At 48.4% G+C, this 13,367-nt stretch overlaps 2 protein-coding genes across 3 annotated transcripts in view; both read left to right on the forward strand.

Moving 5' to 3' along the window:
• WSB2 (WD repeat and SOCS box containing 2) overlaps nt 1–13,367 on the forward strand; it is a 349,668-nt gene that overhangs the window by 189,815 nt on the left and 146,486 nt on the right. The gene's annotated exons all lie outside the window — the stretch shown is intronic.
• Nucleotides 1–13,367, forward strand: part of KSR2 (kinase suppressor of ras 2) — a gene marked incomplete at its 3' end in the record, with an annotated part of 188,233 nt that overhangs the window by 153,049 nt on the left and 21,817 nt on the right. For both annotated transcript variants that reach the window (XM_083589988.1, XM_083589987.1), the window contains one exon: nt 7,735–7,831. In XM_083589988.1, the coding sequence (XP_083446114.1) occupies nt 7,735–7,831 (97 nt within the window). The remainder of the gene's footprint in view (nt 1–7,734; nt 7,832–13,367) is intronic.

Genomic DNA, 13,367 nt, shown 5'->3' on the forward strand with positions numbered 1-13,367 from the left:
GTACTTCCATTGAACTTTAATCCAGTTTGTGCTTGTTTTTGCTGATAGTTCCTGGGCGGGGGGAGTGGGTAGGAATGTTGTTCTGCACAGGCTTCTTTTAGGGCAGGGATAGCCAACCTGACGCCCTCCTGATGCTGTTGGACTATGGTTCTCATTGTCTCTACCCATTGACCTTGCTAGCTGGGGCTGTAGGAGTTGGAATCCAGTAACATCTGCAGGGCGCCATGTTGGGCACCCTTGCTCCAGGCTATTGCAGATGCAACAATTCTACGATTCTGACATCCAACTTGTTTGCTGGTCAGTTTGCTTCTCTTCAAGGAGAGAGCTGTCCGTGGTCCTGACCACCACCAGCTTATCCTGGATGCTTGCTGTGCTTGGCCAGTACACTGCTGTGGGCTCTAGCTTGAAATCAGACAAAAGGCGGGGTTAGCTGGGTTTAGTCATGCCTCGTCTTCTTTTCCTTTACTGGAATCCCCACGGTCCACAGATGTTTGCTTAAGCCACAGTACAAGGGTGCAGAGGTTCACCCCCCTCCAACTCTAGGATCAAGAAGAAATTTATAAAATGTGAATGTATTTTTTTAACGGGATAGATGTACTGTACATCCATTTGGAACAGAGGTGGACAACACAGCCCCCCCCAATGTTGTTGGACTACAACTCCCATCACCCTTGACCTTCCTGGATGGGGCCGGAGGCCAGCAACATCAGGATTACACCCCATGCAGGCTTACCCCTGAGTGAGAATCTCTGGATTTATAGTCACTGCGGTGTAGATTTGTATTTGCAAATCACATCCTGAGGTAGCTTTGTATGGGGCTATGCTTTATACACCAACACTCTGAACTCTGCTCAGTAGCTAATTTGCAGCCGGTTGGTCTCTGTTTGTTTCCAAAAGTCCACCTTTGACTTTTGCAAGCCCTCTCTTGCGTGAATCAGACTCAGCTACCATATGCCAGAGACAGCAAAGAGCTCTGACTTCCTGCTCTCTTGAGAAGTGCTGCGTTGGGCTCCCTTTCCACCCAATTGGAAAATGCCGGAGGGCCGTCACTCCGACCCCCTGCCCTTGTTCCTTCGCAGGTTGCAATGGACTTGTTAGCTTCCTTCATATTTTTCTCCCTGCCACCTCCAGCTCACGCAGATAAACAGAGGAGCCTTTCCTGCAAAGCAATTTGGGATTGGGCTTGCTTGGCTGAGCAATCTTCACACTCACCGCAAATTCCTCCAGCCTTTGAAATGGCCCGTTTCCCTGGGAGGGTGGGGGGATGTTGACAGTGGCGGAGGACTGCTATAACATCTCTAAAATGAGATGCTTTTTCCATGCATACTTAAAAGCCATTCATATTACCCCAAGCCCTCTGAGAGCAGGAACGCTGTTAGAAAAGTAATGTTGCTTGCTTTGAAAGCTTAACTTTCCTCAGGCCAGTGGTTCACGGTGCAGTGGACTGGGCTGGAGTTGGAGAGCTCAGGCCCAGAACTTTGGCTGCAGGCGAAGGCAAGTAAATGACCAAGTTAGGCAAATCTGCTGTCCCATGCCCACAGGCCCGTCTTTAGCATATGCGCCGCTGGGGTGCAAAGAGCTCCCAAATTTAGTTAAGCCGCCCACAAATGAACTTTTAGTGAGCTTTTTTTGGGAGGGGCAAACGCAAAGTTGTTGAGCTTTTGTTTCCTGACTCATCGGGAATATTTGACGCTACAGAGTAACAGAGCGATGGAGGAGGTGGGTGGGGACTTTTTCTCCATTGCTTTTCACTGCCGCCAATCGAGAGGGACCGGTATACATTAGGTATACATTTGCCACCCCCCAGAATTTGGCGCTTGGGTGCCCTGCACCCCTTGCACCCCCAGGTAAAGACGGCCCTGCATGCCCACCACCCCTGGCACTCTGCTCAACACCTGGCTTCACCAGGATTTGTCCAGAGGAGCCAAGGATCAGGTTGGCATGGGAACACAGCAAGATGATGTGGCACCTCTACTGCCAGAGGCAGTATATTCCCCTAAATATCAGTTACTGGAATCGCAAGTGGGGATACTTGCATTTGGGTCCGCTTGTGGGGTGGTCACTGTTAGAAGAGGATACTGGACCAGATAGGATCCAGCAGTCAGAATTTTGTTGTTTTGTTGTTGTTAACAGGATTAGATATATTCATGAAGGCTATCCATGGCTACTATGTGAGGGCTGCCATACTGGGACGCGGGTGGCGCTGTGGTCTAAACCACTGAGCCTCTTGGGCTTGCCAATCAGAAGGTTGGCAGTTTGAATCCCCGCGACGGAGTGAGCTCCTGTTGCTCTGTCCCAGCTCCTGCCAACCTAGCAGTTTGAAAGCATGCCAGTGCAAATAGATAAACAGGTACCGCTGCGGCGGGAAGGTAAACGGTGTTTCCGGGTGCTCTAGTTTCCATCACGGTGTTCCATTGTGCCAGAAGCTGTTTAGTCCTGCTGGCCACATGACTCAGAAAGTTGTCTGTGGACAAACACCGGCTCCCTCGGCCTGAAAGCAAAATGAGCGCCACAACCCCAGCATTTGGCTAGACTTAACCGTCCAGTGGTCCGTTACTTTTACCTTTTTTATGTCCAAATTTTCCCGGACGTTACTCTTACTGGCATCTCAAAGGCAGAATTGATGTCCTGGGGGGAGGTTCTGAACTTAGGGGTTTGTTTAAAAAAAGCTCAAGAACTTCCGGGGTGTCCTGGTTCTTTTTACTTTTTGAAAGATGGCAACCCTATGCCCCCGCATACCAGTTGCTCAGAATCACAAGTGGGGAGAGTGTTGTTGCACTCAGGTTCTCCCTGTGGGCTTCCTTTAGGCATTTCATTGGCCACTGTGATAAGAAGCGGAAGCTGGACTCTTCTTAGGCTTTTATGGGAGCGGGAGGGGAAATAGAAGTGCCACATTCAATGAATCAGGGGGCAAAAAAGCTTCTTTGGCATATTAGCACTCCTTGCGGGTAGAGGATCACCCGTATACAAAGGAGCACATCTGCCCAGGTGCTTCTAATTGGCAGATTAAACGGTGCCGGGAACCTTGTGTGCGGTGCTTGTCTAAGCCACGGCATAGTTCGCGCAGGTTGCCGGAGCTGGCTTTGCGGTTAACAGATGCAAATTTCCATTTATAAAGCGGAGCGTGCCTGGGTAAACGACCTGATTTATGAAGGGCCTACTTCAAGAGCAAATCAGGCAGCACATCTCACAAAAAAGAAGCCTGTGTTTCTTTTCTTTTCTTTCTTTTTTTTTACTTGCTACGCCTCTTAAACATGAGTCTCGATGGAGCTCCGGGTCAATAGGAACCTCGGGGAAAAACATCGTATTCCCACCCCCACTCCCCCCACCCCCTGGATGGGCAAAGCAGACGCGTTGCTATAATCCTTGCCTCCTTTGAGGTCTTTTCTTTGCCTCTTACAGCGCTAAAGAAACTGTAAGAAAATAACCCGGCGAGGATTTGAAAAGATCTTGCAGGTGGCTTCTGCTCAATAGCAACAGGTGCTGTTCCTTAGCAGAAAAAGAAGAGGCAGAGGAGAGGCTCCCCCTTCTCCTCCAGCAAGGAGTTTCCATACCTCCCAAGATTTGCCACCAAAGTTTCTCAACAGGTTACTCATCCGCTGATGGAAAGCACTTGCGAGAGTGACTCAGCAATCGCCTCGCCTCGCTTTGTCTCCAGATCCAACAAACTTCAGTTTTGATTGTTTTAGTACAGTGGTGCCTTGGGTTAAGTACTTAATTCGTTCCGGAGGTCCATTCTTAACCTGAAACTGTTCTTAACCTGAAGCACCACTTTAGCTAATGGGGCCTCCTGCTGCTGCTGCACCACCGGAACATGATTTCTGTTCTCATCCTGAAGCAAAGTTCTTAACCCGAGGTACTATTTCTGGGTTAGCGGAGTCTGTAATCTGAAGCGTATGTAACCTGAGGTACCACTGTAATGGTATTGATTATCCAGCAGTGATTGGTGAGACGAGTAAGGCAGAAGGAGGTTCAACTGCAGGTGGTGCAAGAGGCAACGATGGGCAAGCCAAGTAATGGCACATCTGAATCTTGGGTTTCTACTCAGATGGGATGAGCGGGCCTTGCTGTTCCACCCTTCGATGTAAAACAAGAAAGAAAGAAAAAGGCTCCTGTCCTGCAAGAGAAAAGAATGAATCCAGGGATGGTGCACCAATGGTAGTTGGTGCCCAAGGGAACTGGTAGGGCAGAAGTTGGAGGGGTGAGCCTTTACAGTAGGTGGAGATAGAGACAGGCGATTCCAGGTTTGTCCCCATCCTCTTCCCTGCTGAGATCGACAAGAGTGACCCTGAGACTAAGGAGGTGGGGGCTGGCATCCCCGAATTGGATTGTAGAATTGTAGAGTTGGAAGGGACCACGATGGCCATCTAGTCTAACCCCCTGCAATGCAGGAATCTTTTGGATGTGGACCAAATCCAGAGTGTAGTCCCTAAGACGGTTGGATGGCGCCTTGTGCGCCTCCTTCAAGCAACTCTTGCAGCCAAGCTAGTGCCAAACGTATTGCTCTGCTTTCCTTTGGACCACATCAGCGAGGCTGAGAGTGGGGTCTTGTCATCTGGGCTGTCCAGGACCCACAGATACATTGCCCAGGTTTGTGTCCTGGAGAAGTCACTTCAGTGCTGCTAATACAGTGGAGGTGCACTCCATTGTCTCTCAAGACAGACGGATGCTGACAAGTGCCACAAGACTCCCCCCCGCCCCATAGAAGGCTAGCACTCCTCTGGAAACTTCAGAAAATGGTGCCTCTTGTTTCATAAGGAAAACACAGGTGGAGGGGTTCCCTCCTCCTCCCTGTTTGCATTGGTGCCATTTTTTTTATTACAGACCATCTGCTCAATGATCTGAACCTCCTCACGGAAGGCCAGGCCAGACGGACTAATTCCATTCCTTGACTCATTAATTTCCGCCGCGCCTTCCTTTGGAGTTGATGTGCATGCCCTTCCGAAGCCTCGTTGTGGACCTGATTTGCAGACGCTCTCAGAGGGGTGGGCTGGGACAGCCTCACAGTTGGGTTCGCAGTTGCCCCATTGCCCGTGAGATGGGCCGTGATGATGAGGAATGCAGAGGAGGCCTTGCAGGGCGGGGCAGGAAAGATCTCGTTTGCCAAGTGGACCTTGTGCTAGAGTGTGGTGTGGAAACATGAGCAGGGAAAGTGTCCCTGGAGAAAGCTCTGCCCTATCTCATTCACGTTTTGCATTCCCTTATGCGCCCAGTAGATTATTGGGTCCTGTTTTGCTTGTCAGAAAGGAAACCAGAGATGATCCCAAACTGGATATTGGGTGCATTCACACTACCGTTTATCACGGTTTCCTGACATTTCCCGAACTGCTAATTTCTGCATTATATCCAGTGTTCCCCCCCCCCGGGGGTACTCAAGGGATTGCAGTACACACATCTTTTTCTTTCTTTCTAGAAGAAAATCACTGGTTATTTCTCAGCTTTCACATGATGCAAAAGCCGCTTCCAGAAATATAGAGATATAGCGCATGTTTGGGGCTCATTTCTGAGTTATTTGCTTCCAGGGAAAAATCCGTTCCCTGGCGAGAAATTATTAGATAACAGGCAATCCTCATTTTGTGTGGGGGTTTTCTGGACCCCTGCGCATGTTGACGGGGCCCACATAAAGCGTCCTTCCCTGTTCTGCCCTTTTAGTGACGTTTTGGGGTCACTTCTGGGTTCAGTGCCATGCTTGTGTGCACGGTCACTTGTCAATTGGATACATGTAGCTTGATCATTGCCTGTGCTCTGAAAATTGTAGCTCTGCGTGGCGAATGGAACCTCCAGACAACTCTCAGTGCCCTTAACAAACTACACTTCCCAAGATTCTTTGAAGGAACTCGCGGCTGTTGAAAGTGGCAAGAGACTGCTTAAATTCAGATGGGACCTGAGTCGGGCCAGTGGTTCATCTAGCTCATTATTGTCTACACTGACTGGCAGCAGCTTCCTGGGGTTTCAGGCAGGGCTCCTTCCTGTCTCTAACTGGAGGTGCCAGGGATTGCATACCCTCCAACATTTATCTGTTGAAAATAGGGACGTTCTATTCCATAATAATGATTATGATAATTTTATTATTTATATCCTGCCCATCTGATTGGGTTGCCCCAGGCACTCTGGGCGGCTTCCAACATATATAAAAAACATAATAACACATTAAAGAACTTCCCTAGACGGAGCTGCCTTGGCTTCAGGTGTCCTCTAAAGGTTGTATAGCTACTAATCTCATGGGCTCAGGGGCTGCATAACTCCATACCTTCCAAGATTTCTCCGATGAAAATAGGGACGTCCTAAGAAAAAGTGGGACATTTCTGGGGTCAAACAAGAAACTGGCTTCTGTGAATCCAGGACTGTCCCTGGAAAATAGGGACACTTGGAAGGTCTGTCGTGGTGACCATGCTAAGCTAGGTGGCCCAGTGGTCTGACTCGGTATAATGAAGGGCTATGGCTCTGTGGTGGACCACTGGGATTGATCCCGGGACTTCTGCATGCGAGGCAGATGTTCTGCCACTGAGCCCTGGCCTTCCCCCCACCCCCTGCACACCGTCCTCCTACGGCTTCTGGAGAGCGGCAGGTCCTGCCTCTGGTGTCGCGAGGAGGGGGAGGCAGGAGCAGAAGCTGCGAGATGTCTGCAGGGGCGGGAGAAGAAGAACAATTAAAAGCTGTGGCGCTCCTGTCATTAGCGAGAGAACCAGATGAAATTAACACCTGCAATCCACTTGGAGCTGCTTTTATTTCAGGGGGGGGGTGGTGGCTTATTATCTGAGCCCAGGTATTGCCTTTGCCCTCTCTCGCTTCGCCTGCAATGTGTGTAGGTGGGCAGGATTGCCTGGAGTGGGGAGGCAGCCTCTCTGGTGGGGAGAAAGTTGCGGCAGAATCCGCCCACAGGCTCCATTACATGATTCAAATGTCAATACAGGCTTTAATTGGTTTCAGTGTCCCCTCCTTTCCCTCCCCACCCCCCACTCTCCGACAGCTGCATTTGGTAATTAAGACTCCACAAATAGATTTCTCGGCAACAGGTACGGAAAAAGGGGGAAGTTTGGCGGTTCGTGTCTGGCGAACGGAGGACACTTTCCTTCCTTCAGCAAGAAGTCTTGTTCCAGGCCACGTTCATACCATACCTTTAAAGCACTGTGGTACCACTTTAAACAGTCGTGGCTCTCTCCCAAAGGATTCTGGGGGCTGTCGTTCGTTTAGGGTGCTGAGACTTGTTAGGAGATCCCTATTTCCCCTCCCAGAGTTACAGTTCCCCAGGATGAGGAACACTCTGGGAATTGTAGCTCTGTGAGGGGAATTCCTCCAGGAGCCCAGTTCTTGCAGTTTTCCTTTTTCTTTCTAACAAAGAAAATGTCCATCTGGTTCAGTGTCCTTTTCTCACAGTGGCCAACCAGATGCCCCAATGAGCAGCCTGCAAGCGGGATCCGAGTGCGACACATCTCTCCACTTATGATTCCCAGCGACAGGCATACAGAGGCATGCTGTCTCTGACAGAGGAAGCAGAAGACAGCCATTGTGGAGCTAAGAAAAGCATAAAGCTAGGGTCCAGACATCCCAAACTGGATTCATGTCCTTCTCCCTGCATCCTGGGGTGTACAAGTCCCAGACCATATTGATTACCTGGATGAGAAATTGCAATCCTTCTATCCGTTTAAGTGCTTTTGCGTTTCCTCTATGTCCCGATCTTACAGCAATTTCCGTGGGTTTCATTAATTCCGATTTCCCCATCTTCCTTTCCAGCTTGTGCAAAGGACGGACGCTCTACTCGGTGGTGAGAGATGCCAAGATCGTCCTGGATGTCAACAAAACAAGGCAGATTGCTCAAGAGATCGTCAAGGTATGAGCAATGGGGAATAAAAACTCAGAGGACACACACTCAAACACTCTTGAGACAGGTGCCTGGTGCCTGGTGCCTGGGACCCACTCTTGGTGTGGATGCTTTGACAGATGTGATGCAAATGGTATGAAGAGATTGGTTCAGAGGGAAAGCAGACATCTTTCCCACCCAGCCAACTTCTACACACACATTCATAGCAGGAAGCAAAGTAGTCATGTCATGCGGACATCTGGTGCTATGTGGTGTGTGGTGTGGGGTGAAGCCCTATTTTACTTCATCTGTGTCCGGGTGAATCTTGAAATAGGCTGAAGGAGCCTGGGAGTAGTCAGTGGGAATCGCTTCATGACGTTTCTGAGATGAAAGGAGCAGTAGTGGAGTGTCAGATTCAGGGTCCTTTCATGATAGTCACAGCCATGCCTCTTCTTCCTCACAAGCCACGCCCCTCCTAAGATTACAGAATCACAGATTTGCAGAGTTAGAAGGGTCATACAGTCTAAGCCCCTGCAATGCAGGAATCTCAGCTAAAGCATCCCTGACAGGTGGCCATGCAACCTCTGCTTAAAAACCTCCAAGGAAGGAGAGGCCACCACATTCCAAGCTCTTATTGTCAGAAAGCTCTTCCTAAGATTATACAAATGTCTATGATTATATACAAGGGACACGGGTGGTGCTGTGGTCTCAACCACAGAGCCTAGGGCTTGCCGATCAGAAGGTTGGCGGTTTGAATCCCAGTGACGGAGTGAGCTCCCGTTGCTCAGTCCCTCCTCCTGCCAACCTAGCAGTCCGAAAGCACATCAAAGTGCAAGTAGATAAATAGGTACCGCACCAGCAGGAAGGTAAACAGCGTTTCCATGCACTGCTCTGGTTTGCCAGAAGCGGCTTAGTCATGCTGGCCACATGACCCAGAAGCTGTACCCTGGCTCCCTCGGCCAGTAAAGCGAGATGAGTGCTGCAACCCCAGAGTCGTTCACGACTGGACCTAATGGTCAGGGGTCCCTTTACCTTTATGATTATATACAATAACCTTACAATTAAATAATAATAATAACAGTAAAGATGGATGGATGCATTGCAGTGATCAATGGATGTGTTGCCTTCCAGCTAGATCTACTATTTTCTGTGCATGTGCAAATGATTTGCAGTGCTCCAGTGTCTTCCCTTAGAGTGGTTCAAGTTGTGTTTTCCATGGCGTTCCATTGGACATAACAGAACTTGCCCACCATTCCCTTGAAACTAAAGGGGTGGATGGAGATGTCAAATTTGGTTCTCTCTGTTTCACAGTTTCCCCGTCTAAAATTCAGCTCTTCACATTTCTGCAGCACCTTGCAATGTTTTCAAATCCTCATGAAAACCCTTCTGCAGCTTGGTCTGCCGTTCTGAGTAACGTACACAAGCCTGCAACTGATTTCCCCATATCCAATACATTTCTGTATGTTATTTCCACAAGCATCTTGATTTCCACACTGGTGTTCCCCTAGCATATGCATTTTTGTGAACATCTCGGTTGGAAGGACTCCATTGCAAAATTTGGATATGTGCCAATTCCGCGGGATGACTATGTTTTGGTTCTCGTATTGTTACGGAAAGCGGGGATTGGGTAAATGCAGAGTTAAATGCAAACTAAATCAGGTTTCTTTCCCATCCCTAGCTCACAGACACCATGTTGGGGGCCCCTGTGTGCAGTCCACAATCCTGCATGGAGTCTGGGACACTTTACCCCCCCCCAGACCACACTTGGGAATGCTGGGCTTTCATTCATCCTCCTCCACATCCTTCCATGTCACATTGAAAGGTGGATTATCATACCAGGGCTATTTCTGTCCTATTAAACTCAAACCCAAAGCCATTTTCATTTCATTGGCTTTCATTAATTCCCTCCCCCCATCCGCTGCCTAATGAGCAGATATGAGTTCCTATCTACGCCAACGCGGCCCATGTTTCTTAATAGAGCTTGGCCAGAATCTCTCTCTCTCTCTTTCTCTCCCTATCTCTTCCCCCTCTTCAGTCAAACTTTCCCAAGCAATGTATATGCCAAGGCTCCAAGACTTCTCTAAAAAAATTTGCTACATGGGGTGTGTGTACCTGTCTGGCAGTTAATGCCTGTTAAATGATAAAATACTGTTGCCCAGTGCTATTTGTCTAGAAAAAGAGGTGTCGGAACTCACCAGGAATGCCTCCCTTGTTCTCTTATAGTGGCAATGGTGCCTACCTGAGAGGTGCTGGAACCAAGTTCCGGTGAGTTCTGGCTGAACCCCCCCCCCCTTCTGTTTCCCAGTCACAAGAGACAGCATGCCAGATCTTTCCTTGCTCTCGGTTGTGTCCAATGTTAATCAGTTGCAGTTAACTGCAATGGCTAACTTGAGTTCATTTATTTCACTGAGTCTACTTGGATCAGAACTTGGTTGGATGCAGCCCTCTGCTTGTTGAGGTGCCTCACTCTGAGAGCTGATTTTGCCACTGAGCCAAAATAGGGGGCAGAGTGCATGCTTTGCCTTAAAAAGGTCCCAGCTTCAGCCCTGATATCTCCAGTTAAAGGAGAGTGGTGGTGAGCCTGTGGCCATCCTGGTCTTTGTTGGACTACAACTCCCATCATCCCCTGCAAGCATGGCCAATGCTCAGGGATGATGGGAATTGTAGCCCAACAACATTGGTAGGGCATCAGGTACCCCACCGCTGGGTTAAAAGTACTCAATAAGCAGTCTGAGTTGGGGGAAATCTCTTTCACCCATGCGGTTGCCCTCTGCCCACACCCAGTATCTGAAACCCCCCTGATCCCATTTCCCCCACTGCTTTCTAGACTTATTTCTGGTCCCAGATTGCCAGGTAGGGAGGGATGTAGGTGTAAATACGCACCCTCTCATCATCTCTCATGAACAGTAGTCCCTGATGGTTCTTGGACCTGTTAGGGTGGAAGGCATGGAGCCCAGCAGTAGGGGGCGCCAGAGCCAACTTGTTCTGGTTTTGCCTTCATCCTCCTCCCTGCTATGTTCTGCTGCAACTACAGAGGAGGAAGCTAACAACCAGAACCACTCCCTAGGCTAGCAGTTAGGCAGGTAGGGACGTGTGGACTGGCTGCTGGTGGACTGACATAATGGACCAGCTTCTGCCCCCCAGTGCTTTCGCCCATTAGCACTAATAGGCAATTGTGGGTTGCGAACCTTACATCTGCCTTGTCCCGGTGTATAGCTCTAGCCACACCAGTATATTCAACAGGAACTGAGAGTCTGATAGGAGCAGAATATTTAGTGGACGACCCACAGCTACCACCCCCTGTTGCATTTGTCTTGACTTTAAAAAGGTCCTTGCGAACTTTCTGGGAACAGGGCAAAGGTGTGGAACCACCCTGACATAAGGACAGGTTGGCATTTTAGAAAACCTGCGAGCCAGTAGGGGGTGCTAGCTACCCATCTAGCGTGCAGAGAAACCTGAAGACAGTTCAAGGCTGTCTACTGGAGGGAGCCTCTTGTTTCAAAGAAAATGGCATGCTCAGATAGATGGAGGTCAAGCTGGGATAGGGAGTTCCAAGGAAGAGAAGCTTTAGCTTTCTAGGGCTCCATTCACACGGCACTTTATTCCATCTCCCCGACATTTCGTAAATGTCAATTTTTGTATAGCATTTGAGCCTCCACGCAATGTAAATGCCACTTCCGGAAAACAAGTGGAACATTGCACATACCCAGGGCTAGTTTCTTTTTTATTTGCTTCCAGAAAAAAAAAATCCATTTGCAGCCCCCTTTATCCAGAAAATTGTGGGAATAAAGTGACAAGATCTGGGACAGCAGACCAGCATACAGTTCTTTCTTGCCTTTTCCATGGGGGAATCACAGGGGAACAGAAGCAGGCATTTGCAGAAAGCGTGGGGGAGTAGCAGCATGGTCCAACAGTGTTTGTTGTTGTGCCAAATGCTTGCAATTCAGCCAGTATAATGGTCAAGAAAGCCACTGTTTCATAGTGCAACAGGTACTGTAGTAAGAAAGCAACACCAGAAAATGAGATAGAAGCGTTAGCATTATAATCAGGAAAGCAAACACAATATTCCTCATGTCTGAATGCACCCTAGGCCTTAAGGCACACGTCAGGTGTGGAAGGAGCTATGGTCCCCAGCCAGAGACCCAAGCATATTTTTTAAAATATGCAAATTCTCAAACAGCAATTTTTTTAAAAGCAAAACATCTTAATGCAAACCTACCTAGAAACAATAAGCAAACAGAGACACGGCTGTCCTTTGAAATTCACACATCTCTGGGTTCCACAATGGATTTCTCAAACCAACACAGGTATACATAATGGCATAGAATTGTAGGACTGTCATCTCTAGTCTCACCCTCTGCAATGCAGGGATCCCAGCTGAAGAATCCCTGGCATACAGCCATCCAACGTCTGTTGGAGAGAGAGAGAGAGTCCACCACCTTCTGAGGTAGTCCTTTCCACTGTCAAACAGCTCTTACCCTTGGAAAGTTGTTCCTAATGTTTGGTGGGAATCTCCTTTCTTGTCATCTGAATCCATTGGTTCTGGTGCTACCCTCTGGAGCAGCGGAAAACAAGCTTGCTCCATCTTCCATGTGACAGCTGCTCAGATATTTGAAGGCATCTTCTTGAACAGCAGTAGACATTACGAAAGGCAGTTATGGTGTCTGGGGAAGATTTGTCATATAAAGTAAATAAAGTTTCTTAAAAGGGCAAACAAATCAGGACACATGCTCAGCAACAGGTCATCTGGAGGCGACCAGTCTTGAAGGCATTTACAAAACTCTTTACACCGTTTTCAATAGCATCCCACGGAAACTGCGTAAAGAGTTTTGTAAACGCCTTCAAGACTTTTAAGAAACTGGATTTACTTTATATGACAAATCTTTCCCAGATATTTGAAGGCGGTTATTGTATCACCTCTGTCTTCTCATCTCCTGTTGGCTAAACATACCCAACTCCCTCAACACGTTCCACCTTGTCAATATCCTTCTTAAACTATGGTGCCCCAAACTGCACACAGTACCCCTGGTGGGGTCTGACCCAAGGTATACAGTAGTGGAACGCATGCAAATGTCAGGGAAAAGCAACATGCACAAATGCCTTAGGGGAAATTGCTTGCCCAAAGGTGTATATTGTGAGGAATGATGCAAAGGTTGATGAATTTCCATAAGGACTTTTAAAAAAAAACAACCTGATGTGGAAATATAGGGAGCTAAAAGTTGGGCAAATGATTGTGCTGGAGAATGAAATTGGACTGAAAACTGGTTGGACAGGAAAAAACCTGAGACAAACTGAACCTGACAGATTTGTGCATCCTTTGCACTAAGGAAGCCTAGATGTTCCTACAGCAGGGAGATAGATACCTGCCACCAATTACTCTTTTTCATGTTGATGCAAGGCACCTTGTAGCTTTTTTGATGGAAAAGCTGAGCGAGTGATACAAATCCCGTAGGTCAAACCAAAAACATAAATAACATCAGCGCCCAGGCAGATAGATTCCTTCTCCAGCGAAGGCTGGCTGACTGCAGTGGTTTTAATGAACGCGGAGACCAGCACTTTGTGGAGA

The sequence above is a fragment of the Podarcis filfolensis genome (assembly GCF_964270895.1).
Source record: "Podarcis filfolensis genome assembly, chromosome: 16".
In the NCBI taxonomy this organism is placed as follows: domain Eukaryota; kingdom Metazoa; phylum Chordata; class Lepidosauria; order Squamata; family Lacertidae; genus Podarcis; species Podarcis filfolensis.